General features: G+C 41.0%; 1 protein-coding gene across 1 annotated transcript in view; it reads right to left on the bottom strand.

Annotated features, from left to right (window-relative positions):
• The window catches only part of si:ch211-288d18.1 (USP6 N-terminal-like protein), a 43,206-nt gene that overhangs the window by 12,703 nt on the left and 13,725 nt on the right, over positions 1-16,778 (bottom strand). Inside the window, exons 2-3 of the mRNA XM_053492042.1 lie at positions 6,336-6,409; positions 3,548-3,633 (exon numbers count right to left, since the gene is read on the bottom strand). Of these exons, the coding sequence (XP_053348017.1) occupies positions 3,548-3,633; positions 6,336-6,401 (152 nt within the window). The 5' untranslated portion in view covers positions 6,402-6,409. The remainder of the gene's footprint in view (positions 1-3,547; positions 3,634-6,335; positions 6,410-16,778) is intronic.

Genomic DNA, 16,778 nt, shown 5'->3' with positions numbered 1-16,778 from the left:
AGCCAATCGTCTATGTAAGTAGCGAGACGAATGCCTTTCTCCCTGAGCGGGGTGAGCGCCGCTTCTGTACATTTTATAAATACTCTGGGGCTGAGGGACAAGCCGAATGGTAGCACCAGATATTCGTATACCACACCAAGGAAGGCAAATCTCAGAAACTTCCTGTGTGGCGGGTATATCTTTATGTGAAAATATGCGTCCTTCAGATCGATTGATGTGAACCAATCTCCCTGGCGCACTATTTGTAGGAGTGTAAAATGCGTGAGCATTCTGAATTTGTATCTCCTTAGGTATACGTTCAATGCACGTAGATCTAGTATTGGGCGGAGGGCTTGGGTTCCCTTCTTTGGGACGAGAAAATATCTCGAGTAAAACCCGCTGTGGCTCTCCTCTGGTGGAACCACTCTTATTGCCTTTTTGTTCAACAGAGAGGAAATTTCCTCCTGAAGGACATGCTTCAACTCCCCCTTCACCTGGGAATGAATTATCCCTTTGAATTTTGGAGGTGAAGTTGCGAATTGCAGTCTGTACCCGAATTGTATTGTCTTTAATACCCAGCGGGACTGCGTGCATTCTTGCCAGCTGCGTATCTGCAGTGTTCTGGCGCCCTCGCGCGGCTGAGTCACGGACGGTTCTGTGGTCTGTACTGCGCATGCGCGGGCACTTAGCGCTTTGACAGAATCTGTGTGATCCATCACCTCTGTGAGAGCGACAGCTCCCCGAGGTGACGTTATATTTTGGTTTATTGATATGTTTTGCAACATTTTTTGGGGAGATATATTTTTTGATATTTTTTGGGGGTTCAGTAAAAGCTTTATTGGGGTTTGAACGTGAGACATGCTTGTGATACATTGATGTATGTACACTGCTGCACCGTTCCTCTTTCGCTTTACTGTCTTGCCCCTGGCCCACCCGGGCTCTCCCCTCCACACAGAACAACTTCGGACCTCGGAACTCGTCCTTTTCAACATTTGAGGGTCGGGAACTAGCGAAATGGGGGGCTGTTGGTTCCCTTCCCGAGGAAAGACCCCATCAAACGGCCTTCTTCTTCCTCCTCACTCCCTGAAGATGGGGTTGAGGATGAGGATGGGGTTGAGGAGCAGGCTGTGCCGTCTGAGTTGCCGCTGGCGGATAGTTTCTTCTCTGCCAGGGAGATCTTTGCTCTGCGACTCCGCCTTGGCCAGCTGAACTTGTGTTCGGCCTCTGCCGTTTGGGGATGCGATAACTGGGGGAAGGGCGGGCTGTGACCTGTGCGAAGGTCTGCCTGAGTGGCGGGGGGGGTGCCGCCTGTGCCTTCCTGGGCATACAAAGCTGTAGCGCCTCGTCATCCCTCTTTTTCTCCTCACATCTCTTTTGCATCAGGGTGAGAGCCGAGCCGAAAATTCCGTCAGCCACCACTGGTGCATCTAAGATAGACTCTTTCTCTCTGTCGGAGAGATTCGCCAAGTTGAGCCACCGGCCTCTCTCCTGAATGACCATCGTGGCCATTGCTTTCCCCGCGGCTTGTACCGCGCACCTCTGAAGCCTCAGAGAGAGATCTGTCACTATACAGATCTCCTCCCACTGTGTCTGACCTGGTGTGGCCGAGGCTTCGTCCTGCAGCTCCGCTTGGTACGCGGTCAGCAGAGAGGTCGCGTTTAGAGCTCTGACGCAGAGCGCGACTGCCTTGTATGCGCGTTCCGTCATGTTTGACTGGAAGCGCTCCGTTTTCGACGGCAACGACGGATTTGCAGCCGCCGTGTGTCTCGGGAGCAAGTGCGCAGCCACTAACCGTTCCATAGGGGGCATCCTGAAAAGTCCCTCTCTTTCCATGCCCTCCACGTCGAGTGCAGATCCCCCCTGCACTGGCGTCTTGCTCGTAAACGGTTTTTCCTTCCATGTCACCGCGAGCTCCTCCAGGAGCTCTGGGAAGACTGGAAGGAGCTGCCGTGCCGCCCGTTTCGCTCTCGGCAGCCTCTTACCTTCGTATCGAGACTTTGCAGTCTCTGCCACTACAGTCGGCCACTGAATATTCAGCTTTTCCGCGGCACGTTTGCACACGTCCTGTAGGTCGACGCTCAGGAGCGGGGATGGTGCCCCTTCCATAGCTTCAGCGGCTCCTGTCGCGGCAAGGGGCTGTGCTGAGTGCACGGGTGGAAGGAAAGGAGAGTCCTCGAGATCCTCCTCTTCCTCAGAAAGGAGAAAGTCGGACTGACCCTCTTCCTCGAAGTCTAGCGCGCCTTCCTCTTCGTCAGTGCTGAGCACACTGGGTAGAGGGGCGCAGACGTCGAGCTGTTCACCCCAGGATAAGGCTGCCGTGGTGGGCAGCTCCACAGGGATGGATACCTGTGGGGTGGCAGCTGGAGTGGGGCTAGGTGAGAGGAGTGGGTCGAGGCCCGACAGGCTGGCTTGGCGCGCTAGCCTGCGACGAAGGCTCTTCGCGGTGAAGCGTGCGCAGTGTTCGCATGAACCGGGGTTGTCTAGCGCTAGTTGCGCATGTTTTAGCCCAAGACATGACGAGCAGACCTGGTGTGTGTCTTTGCTCGAAATTTTGTTCCCACAAACACAAATACGCACGTCTCCTCCCTCTCTAGCCTTAGCGGTCTGCGTTGCTGCAGCCATATTGCTTTTAAACGGTCCTAGAATCAACTGGAGTGTCGATAAAAGGAGCTAGGCGAAAGACGGTGTGGTGACCAGTCGTTCTGAAAGATAGGCTTCTGGTGTGAAGCGAGAAGAGGTTTTTGAATAGCGAAGTGACGCTGTGCTGCCCCTTTTATACGGAGGGGGGGGAGGTCACTCCCAGACACAGCGTCACGTCTGCCAGCCAATTGGGGCTGGCGTAGTGTAATAGGACTTCTGAAGAATACGCGGAAGGGGCGTATCCCATAGTGAGACACCGAAACGTATGCTTGAAAGAGAACAACTGTGTGTTGCACCATAATGATATCACGGTCAGTAGTGCAGCTGTAATTAAAATCACAATAAAACTAACAGGACAATAATAACAGTTCATTTGCCTGCTCATAAACTAAGCCTAACGATAAAGCACATATTTTAGAAATGTGTTCGTATTTAAACAAGTTTTTATTGTTGATATAGAAAGAATTTCTGGTGTGATGATTATTTAACATGGATGGAAGAAGTCTCCAGTGTCAGCACTGTGTAACTCTGTAAGAAAAGACCACCAGTTTCCTGGTACATTAAGCAGTTGTAATTACTGGTAAATTTTTGTGGCACACTCCATGACAGGCTGTACTACATTTTAAGATTTTTCTGTTGTGTTCTTAGTGTAATTTTATTTTTATTTACTTGAATAATCATCATAACAGAAATCCAACATAAATTTTTTTTCATATCAACAATAAAAACTTTTATTTATTTAAATACGAACACATTTCTACACATTTCTAAATATATATATATATATATATATATATATATATTTCACTTTCCCTTCCTGCCTATTACAGGAACGATAAAAGTATAAATGTGAGCTATAATCAACTTTACAGGTCACCTGAGAGCAGTTTCAATAGAAATGCGTTTTAATGCTGAATAGATGACTTACTGCAGGAAGCCAAAGCGGTCCGTGACCTTGTAAATGCTGTAGTCTGCATCTTCCCAAGGGTCGATCTCAACACCCTCCTCCCTGCCCTGAAACACACATGTGTAAGTCGTCATGGCGTCAAAGGTCAACTAACAATGGGGCACTGACAGTGTTAGTTATATCAGGTAATAATACAGCCAACTAAAATACTACAGGTTCATACCATACCGTACACTATAGTGTGCCATGTACCGTAATGTAAGCCTGTGTGTGTGTGCGTGTGTGTGTGTGTGTGAGGAGCTAGAAATACCAATACAATTCTAAATCTAAGCATATAGTCATAGAACCAATTTCCTGTTTAAGGTAAAAGCTATTTCCCATGTGATCACTGAACCTGTCATGAGAGCAGGAAACACAAATGTGCGAACCGCCATGCCTTACATAGACCTGTAGAGCTTATATTGTGTATTTCCTGTAATAAAAAACAATTAGCGACAAAGGTGTTATAATTTGTCATATCAAGGAAAACTTAGCCTTGAGTTAAGGTTTCAACAGTGAGACAGTGTTCTACCCATCACCCATGACACCTACCACATGGAAGTGGAGAATGCTATCACATGCTTTCTCTGAGTCATGTGAATTGAGCCAACCACATCTCTGAAGTACTACAGTAACCCCTCCCTTCATGCGTGAGCTTATAGACAGCCCTGACTAGCTAGTATAGCATCAGCATGATTCACATTTGCAATCGCCATTTTAAATAACAAGAATCATACTTTCATACTGGGAATGGGCAACCAATATTGCTAAAAAGATCACTTTGTGGCTATGGCTCATAACATCTTCTTCATATCAAATACTGTTAAGAATAACATACTAATAATGGTCCATAACATTGTTTGTAGAAATCATGTTAAGGTTGAGGGGAAAGCCTTTATACAGAGTGACTTATGTTTTTCTCATTACATCTGAGCAGTTGAGGTCTAAGGGCCTTGCTCAAGGGGCCAACAATGGCAACTTGGTCATGCTGGAGTTTGAGTTTGACCTTCCAATCAGTGGTCCAACAACCTTAATCACTAAATCACTACCCTGGCCCCAATTCTATGGCATCGTTTACAATGCATTTGTAAAAGACTTTAACCACACAGTCTTATATCATTGCCTTTTTAAAATGCGGCCATCATGTGGCCATTATTCATCTTTCAGTTTGGTTAAATGCTTTAAAACGTTTACTGCTTTACTGTTTGAAGAAATGTCTATGGAGATTTGCTTCTGAAACAAAGGTCGCTAAAATAGTAATCCGTCACTGTTGAGCTCTATAACCAGCACACGTGGTGAGAAACATCCTCATGTTAGAGCAGCAATGACTCTAGTAGAGCATGACAAGCAGCTGCACATAAAGACAAAGTACGATAATGGTAAAAGAATAATGATTATTTCCTTTAATAGTGAAATCACAAATATTAATCAGAATGATTTAGGATGACAGAACCTTAGGACGGCCAAAATCACTAAACAGATTATCTCATTCATTATGTTCAATAACACTTAGATTTAAAAGCTTTTCTAATCAGCATCAATCAATTTCAAAGGCTGATGGGGGACAGGCTCGGATGTCTGCCTCTTTTCTGAGAACAGGAAGGCCTATTTTTATATCCGCAATATACCGTGCTGGAAATTTAATACAAACTATGCTGTAATTTAATTCTACAGACATTTATTTCTGCACAGCAAACGTCCCAATGTTGACATCCACAATTAAAAGAGATATCAAAATCCAGAGTGTTTATATATGACTAAAATGTCACAAATGCAATCAGAAAGTGTTGATTGAACACTGAGTGGTAATTCGACTCTATTTTATAATGGAATTGGATCGATACTGCAGCAATCAATAACATTCACTCTACATAATTGAACTAGTATATTAGATACTTGCTTAAAATTAATAACACAGCTGTTTTTACTAAACACAATTTGATGAAGAAAGTAACATTTCTCAACACAATTAACTGACCACGTAACCATTTTTTTCCAATGTAAAATGACATTATATTGTGTTGTTAAAAAAAGCAATTAAAAAAATGTCCAAGATGATGTGAAGATATTTGTTTATATTTATATTTTTAAAGACATATTATGAATACTGATAATATATCTGCCAAACCTATTTGTATTGAAGGACCTCGAATAAACCCATGAATGAATTCATTAGCCAAAAATGATCAGAAAAGGGCAATTTAATTTGTAATGACAGCACTAGATCAATTAATCATTTATTTCAGAGGATATGCCATGTTTTAGAGCATTCCTGAAGCATACTGTAACCGGAAGCACATCTACGAATCCTTGCACTTTACTAAATGAAACAGCTAGATATTAAAAATAAAAAACGCTCAAAGCAAACAAAAAACACTTCCAACAACTACACCTGCATTTTGACACGACTAATTTGTGACTCAGGAGCAGTCGAGCAACACAAAGCAGCAGCCACAGCATGAGTATAAAGCGCCTTTGTATCAAGATTTCACTCTCACGAATCTATCTTTAAAAATAAAGCAACAGCAGGTCACTGATCAGCTTTATTGAGCGCGCGCACACACACACACGCACACATCTTTACATGAACTTTAGCTTTGGCCACAGGTTCTCTCCGTGAGCGATCTATTTTATTAACGTGATCAAAAAGGCTCCTCCTCCTGCAAGTAAACAGTACATAAAATTTAAAAAATGCACACAAAACAAAGACTAAATATAATTGGGTCATTACTTTATGTAAACACAGAATAATGAGTGCAAAGTTTCCTACCTTATCATATTTACAGATGATCTGTGCACGTTCCTCTGCTATTAGCACCTCTATATCTTTCTTCATGTCAATATCTGAAAACACATAAACACATCTATTAATGATTAAGTGCTTGTTAAAATGTTTAAAAAAATGTATGCATCCTCCTTCTGAAATGGAAGAAAGAGTGAATGAACTCAATTATCTAAAGTATGTGATAAAGTGTTTAATCTTAATTAATGTAAAAAACATGGTATGAACATAGAACTGGTTTCATCTTCATATATTTAGCTTTACGGTTCCTTAAAACTACAAATATACTCAATTCATTACTTGAATTAAGAGTCTGAACCTGTAGCCTATATGCACGCACCACCCACAATGCACCTTGCTAGTACTGCATTGAACCCACTTTTGCCATCAGCAATACCCTAATTCTTTGTGGCATGGATTCAAACAAGGTGCTAAAGCCTTTGGTCGATACAGACATTTGGCCCCAGCAGTCCCAAGCCGGGATAAAATAGGAGGGGTGCGTCAGAAAAGGCATCCGGAGGAATGGCCAGATCTCAATCCAATAGAGCACCTTTGGGATGTGGTGGGACGGGAGATTTGCATAATGGATGTGCAGCAACCTCATGATGTTATCATCTCAGTGTCAGTACTGCCAGTAAAACCTGTGGATGGTCTGTCCGCTGTAGTGACCCCTTACCGGGAGCAGCCGAATGACCAACACTAACTTGATAACATCATGAGGTTGCTGCAAATTTGTCGTCTGCACATCCATTATGCAAATCTCCTGTCCCACCACATCCCAAAGGATTGGATTGAGATCTGGCAACTGTGGAGGCCACTTAGGTACAGTAAGTACAGTACCAGTCCGAGATTATTTTAGCATTGTGACATGGAATGTCACATGCTCCAGTGATACTAAGAGGTGCAAAGTGGCAAGGAAATATGCCCCACACCATTACACTAGGGCCATGAGTCTGAACAATTGACACATTGCAGGATGGATCCATGCTTTTCTATTGTTTACTCTAAATTCTGCCTCTCTTAGCTGAATGTGAAAGCAAAATTCAAGACTGATCAGACTAGGCAACAATCTGACAGAAATGGCACTTGGTGTGATTTTCCGCTGCTGTGGCTCATCTGCTTTAAGATCTGATGTGTTGTGTGTTCAGCGATGCTTTCTGACATACCTCGGTTGTAAAGAGATGTTACAGTTAATTTTCTATCAACTCTAACCAGTCTCACCATTCCTCCTCTGACCCCTGGCATCAACAAGGCATTTTCCCACAGACAACTGGATATTTCCTCTTTTTCAGACCATTCTCTATAAACCCTAGAGATGGCTGTGTATAAAAATCCCAGCAGTTCAGCAGTTTCGGAAATACTCAGACTGGCCCTTGGCCATCTGGTACCAACAACCATGCCACGGTCAAAGTAATTTAAACCACCTTTGTTCTCCATTCTGATGCTTCGGCATTGTCTTGACCATGTCTATATTCTTACATGCCTAAATGTGTTGCTGCCATGAGATTAGCTGATTTAGACATTTGTGTTAATCAGCAGTTAAACAGGCGTACCCAATGAAGTGGATGAGTTTATGGTGAGTGTATGGTTTAGCTTAAGCTTGATGCAATATAAGAATTTTAAGTAAACAGGATTCTTTAAACTGTGTTCCAGTATTATTTATACTCTTTTAATGCAGCGATGCACCCATAGATATTGGAACAGTGGATCTCCATAGTATCAACATCTATATATAACTATATTATGCCATGCTATGATTTCCAACCATTAATTTATCTTGTTCTCTAATTCAAGGATACCACAAATCCAAAGTCGTTACACAGGAACGAATACAACATACACACAAGCTTTCAAAAAAAAAAAAAAAAAAAAAAAAAGATTTAAACACCATGCATTATAGAAGTGGGAGGAAACCAGAAGATACAGGGAGAATATTTACAGAAGCTTCACAGAAACAGTACATTGAGCTCAGGATTGAACCAGAAAGCCATGTGATGGCAACATAACCGACTGCATAACTGTGATGCTATTCTATAATTTTCATTCCAATCAAATTATAGTATTTGAGCCCAGCATTGCTTGCAATCACATAAGCCAAAGATGCTGAACCACCACACTTCTGTGCATGAAAAATTCCTCCCCATAGTCTGTTCCTGCTAGTTTTACCAGTTAGTACCACCTGACTAACATTCATGATTTGATATAATTGATATAATAATAATAATAATAATAATAATAATAATAATAATGAGCATTTTTTAGAAAACTTTTATTTGTTACATTTTTAAAAGGTGCTACACGGCACGGCACTATCTATACCACTCTAGCATGATTATGGAAGTCCCATTTTCTGGTTAAAAAGTTACTCTTGTTGAGACCGTACACACAAATCCAGGGAGATTTAATCTGAGTTGTGTACTAGTGAACACAATCTGACAAAACTTCATGAGATCTGTTTTGGAAATTTAAAGGCTGCCTCTTTTCAGCCTGAGAAATACAGTGGGGCAAAAAAGGATTTAGTCAGCCACCAATCGTTCTCCCACTTAAAAAGATGAGTGAGGCCTGGAATCATAGGTACTGTATACCTTGACTATGAGAGACGAAAGAGGAAAAAAAAAATCCAGAAAATCCCACTGTATGATTTCATTATGAATTAATTGGTAAATTTCTCTGTAAAATAAGTATTTGGTCACCTACAAACAAACAAGATTTCTGGCTCTCACAGACCTGTAACTTCTTCTTTAAGAGGCTCCTCAGTCCCCCACTCGTTACCTGTATTAATGGCATCTGTTTAAACTTATTATCAGTATAAAAGACATCTGTCTACAACCTCAAACAGTCACACTCCAAACTGCACTATGGCCAAGACCAAAGAGCTGTCAAAGGACACCAGAAACTAAATTGTAGACCTGCACCAGGCTGGAAAGACATTGCAATAGGTAAGCAGCTTGGTGTGAAGAAATCAATTATTTATTAGAAAATAAAAGATATACAAGACCACTGATAATCTCACTCGATCTGGGGCTCCAAGCAAAATCTCACCCCGTGGGGTCAAAATGATCACAAGAACTGTAAGCAAAAATCCCAGAACCACACGGGGGACCTAGTGAATGACCTGCAGAGAGCTGGGACCAAAGTAACAAAAGCTACCATCAGTAACATACTGCGCCGCCAGGGACTCAAATCCTGCAGTGCCAGACGTGTCCCCCTGCTTAAGCCAGTACATGTCCAGGCTCGTCTGAAGTTTGCTAGAGAGCATTTGGATGATCCAGAAGAGGACTGGGAGAATGTCATATGGTCAAATGAAACCAAAATAAACCTTTTTGATAAAAACTCAACTTGTGTTTGGAGGAGAAAGAATGCTGAGCTGCATCCAAAGAACACCATACCTACTGTGAAGCATGGGGGTGGAAACATCATGCTTTGGGGCTGTTTTTCTGCAGAGGGACCGGGACAACTGATCCGTGTAAAGGAAAGAATGAATAAGCCATGTATAGTGAGCTTGTAAGTGAAAACCTTCTTCCATCAGCAAGGGCATTGAAGATGAAACGTGGCTGGGTCTTTCAGCATGACAATGAACCCAAACACACAGCCCGGGCATCGAAGGAGTGGCTTCGTAAGAAGCATTTAAAGGTTCCTAAGTGGCCTAGCCAGTCTCCAGATCTTAACCCCATAGAAAATCTTTGGAGGGAGTTTGTGTTGCCCAGCGACAGCCCCAAAACATCACTGCTCTAGAGGAGATCTACATGGAGGAACGTACCAGCAACAGTGTGTGAAAAGCTTTAGAAGACTTACAGAAAATTTTTGACCTCTGTCATTGCCAACAAAGGGGAGATATTGAGATAAAATTTTGTTATTGACCAAATACTTATTTTCCCCCATAATTATAACAAACAAATACATTTTTTAAAAATCCTTTTTTTTCTTATTTTGTCTCTCATAGTTGAAGTATACCTATGATAAAAATTACAGGCCTCCCTCATCTTTTCAAATGGGAGAACTTGCAAAACTGGTGGCTGACTAAATACTTTTTTGCCTCACTACATTAGCCTCGTGGGAACTTCAGGCCCTAGAGCGAACAGGAGCTCGTGCCAAGCTTCAGCTGTGAATGTGCTGACGCTGTCCCCTTTCCTCCGGGCCACAGACATCTGCAGCACATACACAAACACAGAAATAGAATCCAGCACCCACACTGGGCATGACACACTGTTACGTTAAGCAGCCACAGCAAAACTGAGTCTGCCTTCTTAACAGACAGACACAGCTGGATCATCACCGGAGTGCTCGGTTTACTTATTACACAATGTTTACATTTTAAATAATTGTGTAAGAAATGAAACATGGGAAATCATGGTATGCTGTTAGAGGTAAATAATCAGTGATGGCGTGGTGTGATGTCACTTAATGTGTAATATAGGTGCTAAAACAAAGTCAATCATTTTACAAAAACTGCACAAACTCTTCTACCACTGTCATCAATTAGAGCCATGATTTTTTAAATTAAATAAATGTAATGCGTAGTTACATTTATCGTTTTGGAATGTGTGTAAAAGACAGATTAGTTTTGGAATTTCCACTTACATTCCAGCAGTTACAACCAATCATTTTTTATTAGCCTCTTTTGTAGTTAATAAAACAAAACATTTACATAACAGTTTTCCCACATGACCAGAAATAAGAATACACAAAGTCTTCTCTACTGAGAACTTTCACTCACTCACTCACTCACTCACTCATCATCTATACTGCTTTATCCTGTATTCTGGGTCGAACCTATGCCAGGAGACTTAGGGCATGAGGCGAGGTACACCCTGAACAGGGTACCAAATCCATCATAGGGCACATAGACATTTTCAGACTCATTCACACACTACAGGCAATTTGGAAACGCTAATTAGCCTAATCTGCAGGTCTTCGAACTGTGGGAAGAAAACCGGCGTACCCGGAGGAAACCCACCAATGCTATCCACTACAGTAATGTGTGAATCAAAAATCAAAAAATTCAAGCCAAGTCTTTACAAAAGTGTCATCATATCAGTGTTTGATGTAGGAGATTTTATTGATGTTAAACATCAATTGTGGGTTGAGTTATACAATTATTGTTAAACAAATCATCCTTGAGGTCGTGTTGTACTGAATGTGATGTGGAAGGCGCAGCAGTAGTGCCGAAGATATCATAGCCATGCTGATATTCAGTACAGAAGCATGACCTCGAGTATAATATTGCTTTTATACAACAGTTCTAAAATTGCTATTTATTATGAATGTGATGTATCTCTTTATTTAACCAGTTATCATGCTCCACCAACACATATCCTTGTTCGACTAACCGCGACTGGCAGAGCTGGCAACCAACAGGTAGCAGTTCCAAGTTCTTATCAGTACTATGTAGCCAAAAGATGATGAGGAGAATAAACCATGTAGGTGGTGGACAGTCCTGAAAAACCTACAACATTTACTTTATATTTCCACTTACTTATTCTGCCTTAAAATATTAGCAAATATCAGAGTTTTAAATTCCAAATAGCGTTGCAATCTAAACTAGTGTTCGAACAGATCAATCAGAGCACTATGATATGAAGTATAATGTGATATAAAGACAAGTATACAGTTGAAACTTGAAGTAAAATATACACATGCTGTTACGGTATATAAACTGAAGATACTATGTTCTTCATTTATGGGAAGAATAATTAAAAATGTTTCCTCTGACAGACAACATGGCTGTTTTTTATCAAATAGACGCACTTATGTAATTTGTTTATAATCATGTTTACAGTTGCCAGAAGTCCTGGTATGTGAGAAGAATGAGTGTATAAATTTTTTTTCCCTTGATTACAAATTGCTAACTGTTCTTCCAGTAGTGTCTCTAACTGATGAGTAATTTGTTTTTCCTGCTGCTTTGCCGCCTCTCACATCTACTCAACACCTATACTACACCACTTGTGCAGCTGACAGTTGTTTCTGTCATGTGTGCTTAGAAACAGTTCTCGTTATGTCAGTTGTTATAGCACACACACCCTGTTCTCAGTGTGAACCTCTCTAGAGGGCTGTGACCTCACACACAACTGCATGCTGCTGTCGTTTTTACCAAAGCAACTGTTTGAGAATTCCTCATACCTTTCATTTCTTTACCCTTTCATTAAGAGTTTTCTCTTCTTTTCATGGATTATAACTGCTTATTCAGATGAAAGTGCCAGGCAGCTAAAAGGCTAAGGGTTATTTGTACAAAGTTACCAAACTATGAGACTAGAAGGTTGTAATGAGATATAATTTGGATTATGTGCCAGTTGCTGCTTGCTAAGACTAGGTTCACATTACGTGCCTGAAGAGACTCAAATCCAATTTTTTACCCTAATGTGGCACAGATTTTAAAGATTTTTGTTGTTGAAGTTGTTTTTTTTGGCCTTAACACAAAGATATAATGTTTTTCAGTTCAGATCCTAGTAATTTTTGTATGTGGTCCTAGATCAGATATTTGATATGCGACTTGAATGAGAACAGGAAGATCAGAATTCATGCAACATTTTTTCTCTATGCATGCATAGGGCGCTGACATTATTAGTCAGTTCCAGCAGTGCAAGGATTTTATTTAACAGTGAAAAAAGTAGACAGAGGATCATTTACAATAATTTTAAATTGAATTACAAAACGTGACAATAAACGAACCCGGCTCCAGCAAAAAGTAAAGTGCCTTAAATCTAAGTTCCAGGACGCTAAGGCCCTTTAATCAGCATTGCACACAGAGTTGCTCAACATGTTTGTTTTCTGACCAGCACAAGCGAATTTTGTGAAACAAACCCAGTGTTCCTCCCATGGAAATACTTAACAGCTCTTGTATGGAAGAATCAGATAATTTGTAATTATAAAATGCCTTTCTGTTCTATTAAAAAAAAAAGCAGAAAACTTATATTTGAACTCTTTAAATATTACATATAGTGTGTTATAAGTTGATGAACCCAAGGCATGAAAACAGACCCGACATTTCTTATGTAGCTACACATTTGTAGCACAACTGCATACTCCTATTCATTTAACGTTGTCAGACGGGGAAAATAAAGGCCAAAGGTTCACACTCTGATGCCTTTTGTGAGTGCTGTAAATGACACCATGTGCAGAGCCCTCTCCTTTGTATTCATCCTTCCTCACTCGATCTGGTCGTACTGGTACATCTCTGTTTCAACAGGAGTGTGTTATGTGAGTGAGCATGCTAAGAATGAATACGATGAATTCAATTATAGATACTATTCATTTAATCATTCATCTTCACCAACCATTTAAGCTTGGTCTAGTCATGATGGATACAAATCCTATCCTGAGAACTTTGGATGGTGAGAGGTAAAAAAATACATCTTAGATGATATCCCAGCACCATCTACAGTAGGCCACCATGTGCACGTACACAGGACATTCACATTGTCAGTCAACCTACTGGCATGCTTTTGAGAGGTGAGAAAAAACGGAGAACCAGGAAAAAACCAATGCAGTTAAACTTCCAACAGACCCAAGCTCAGGATCGAATCAACAACCATGGAGCTGCCAAGTGGAAACCTTCCTTGTGCACCACCAAATTTAAACCATTCATTCAAAATAACGTAAAATCTTAAAGGTTTCTGACAGTTCTGAGGCAATACCAAACAAGAACTGTAAGGTTAAGATTAGTTGAGGCATGGTCTTAGGATAGGATTCAGCATTTCATCCTTTTACATTTCAGCATCTCATTTCTTATTCATTTTATAGCTAAATTTAAACAAGCTCAACTGATTACAGATCCTTCCCAGCCTCTTTAATTTAGACCTTCCACTATGTGCGAAAGACATTCACCATCTGGATCAAAGTATTTTACAAGAAGCACTGGATTATAACTCTAAAGGATGTCATTCCAAACTGGCAAGGAGGAAACGTTCTACTGGAACACATTCAAGAAAGCTTTAATTTCCATCCATATCAATCTCTACTTGAATGCCTGGAGAGGGTATAATTTCACCATCGGTCTGACAGAATGCTGAAATAAGGCTTGAGTGACAGCATCCTGCCTTGTTACATTTCTGTGGTTATTGGATTCCCTGGAAATATGAATGATTTACATTTAAAAGGAATCTACTTCTAAGAATTACGACTGACTATAGTTCAGTTATGTGAAGATAGGTTTCCTAACAGATGTTCCAACCACTGAATGTCTGATTAGATACAAAAAAAAAATAAAAAAATAAAAATACAAGACCTACTGCTACTAGAGCTACTTAAAAGTGAAAAAGATTTCATACTCAGCAAGACAATGTTAGGACTTGTAGCACTGGTAACTTTAGACCCCTGCAACAATGTAAGCTAGTTGCCCAACTGCAAATGTCTGTCCTCCAAGTATGTAGTCTGCAGAAATGGCAGACTACACAAACTTAGTACTCAAGCAAAAGTTCAAGTAGCCTACTTCCTAAAAATGTACTCCACTACAAGTACCTGAAGTACCACTTCAGATTTTACTCAAGTTGAAGCGCCAAGTGTATGCTATGAAATTTACTTTATGAAATCCAAAAAATATTTTTATTTTCCTGGCGATACTTACAGTATAAACAGTATTTTAGGGATGTTTTCACATCAGGGGCCCAGGATCATTTCCAAGAAAATTTGACCCTAAAGTGTCTTCTTTTTTTTGGATCAGTGAGAACACAATCGTTCCGGTCTTTGGAAATGTGCCCATGCACAGATCGAATCAGATATGGAAGCCACTTGTACCTGAGCATGGAAGTAGATCACTGGTTAGATGCAACGTCATCAGCTCCATCGGTCTCCTTCGAAATCTCCTTGTTCATGTAGCACTCGCCAATCTCATCCATTGTGCACGTAGCACATAGCCAACTGATTTCTTCCTAAATATCAATAATATTAGGCATAGCAATTAAGTTAACTTTGTTGTTTTCTTCTCCTCATGTCTTTAATGGCGGCTCACAAATCAAGTGTCCTGCTATTTGTGGTATCGCAGAGTGTAAATACGCAACTGTACCCGAGAATGGAAACCAAAAACAACGTTGGCTCATTCTGAGAAATCTGATTGGAAGAGAACATTCCACGAGCATTGATAAGAGACAGTCATTAACTATACGCATCACTCCACATCCCAGGAGTTCTAACAATCGTTAATTGCGGTAATTGTCGGTCCCCAACATTGGGGAAAGTAGGTTTGTGCAGTATGCAGTACGGAAAGCAGCTGTCTGCCAAAACCCACACAAAGAAAACACATCTGGTAATGTAATGTCATCTTAAACACTTTGTCTCCTTCACAATTTCCTCAAAGTCATTCCGAATTGCCTCTGTGTTGTTTTATTTATGCCTAGAGCTACAAAGCTATCTAGCCTCTAACACCTAACCCCAAATCAAAGGGCAATACTTGGTGTCTTCAGCCCTAGCAACCTTGGATTGTACACCTTAGCAACGTGGCTTTCCATTTAACGCTGTTTTGCATACTTGGTGTCTTCAACCCTAGCCACCTTGGATTGTACACCTTAGCAACCTAGCTTCCCATTTAACGCTGTTTTCCATACCCCAGAACCTGAAAGTTACAAGCTGATATTCTAAAGCATAATAAGTGGAAATACAAAAACTTATGAGAGTTACAGGACTGTCCACCACTTCCATGGTTAATTCTCCTCACTATATTGTCTGAATAGGAACAAGGTAATAAGGTACTTGAAATTTATAAAGCAGAAAAAGCACATAAAGTATTCTCTCAACACTTGAAAATGGCAGTCAGTACTGTTCAAACCCTGATAAAGAGATGGAAAATAAGAGGTTCTGTTGATACTAAGCCACGATCAGTGGCTTAGACTAAGAACCCACTACTCCCAGACAAATTGTTCAGGACGCAAAGAAAAACCATCAAACGACTTTGAGAGAAATACAGGCTTCTTAGTGGTGCTGTTTTAAGTGGTGTTGTTGAGCACAATAAGGAGGTACTTTTACACAAATGAGCTGCTAGGAAAAATTTGTTACTGCACCCATGACACAAAACGGCCCGCTTGCAGTACGCCAGACAGCACCTAGACAAGCCTCACAGCTTCTGGAGCAGAGGCATTTGTGACTACAATTGAACTCTATGTTTGGAGAGTAGTCAACAAGGCCTATTCCTATTGTAAAGCATGGTGATGGATCTCGTCTTTTTTGGGGGATGTGTGAGCCCCAGCGGCACAGGGAAGTAAGTCAAAAATGATGGCAAGATGAATAAAGCACATTATCAGAAAATACTAGCAGACAATTTGCATTCCACAGCGCCAAAACTGCGCATGGGACGCTCTTGGGTGTTCTTTTATAACAATGACCCAAGCACAAGGCCAAGTTGACCCTCCAATAACTACAGCAAAAAAGGTGAAGATGCTGGAATGGCGATCACAGTCTCCTGACCTTAATATTATTGAGCCACTTTGGGGAGATCTCAAA

The sequence above is a fragment of the Clarias gariepinus genome, chromosome 3, assembly GCF_024256425.1.
Source record: "Clarias gariepinus isolate MV-2021 ecotype Netherlands chromosome 3, CGAR_prim_01v2, whole genome shotgun sequence".
Taxonomy (NCBI): domain Eukaryota; kingdom Metazoa; phylum Chordata; class Actinopteri; order Siluriformes; family Clariidae; genus Clarias; species Clarias gariepinus.
The sequence above is the reverse complement of the archived record's forward strand: the minus strand, read 5'-3'. Positions and strand labels throughout refer to the sequence as shown.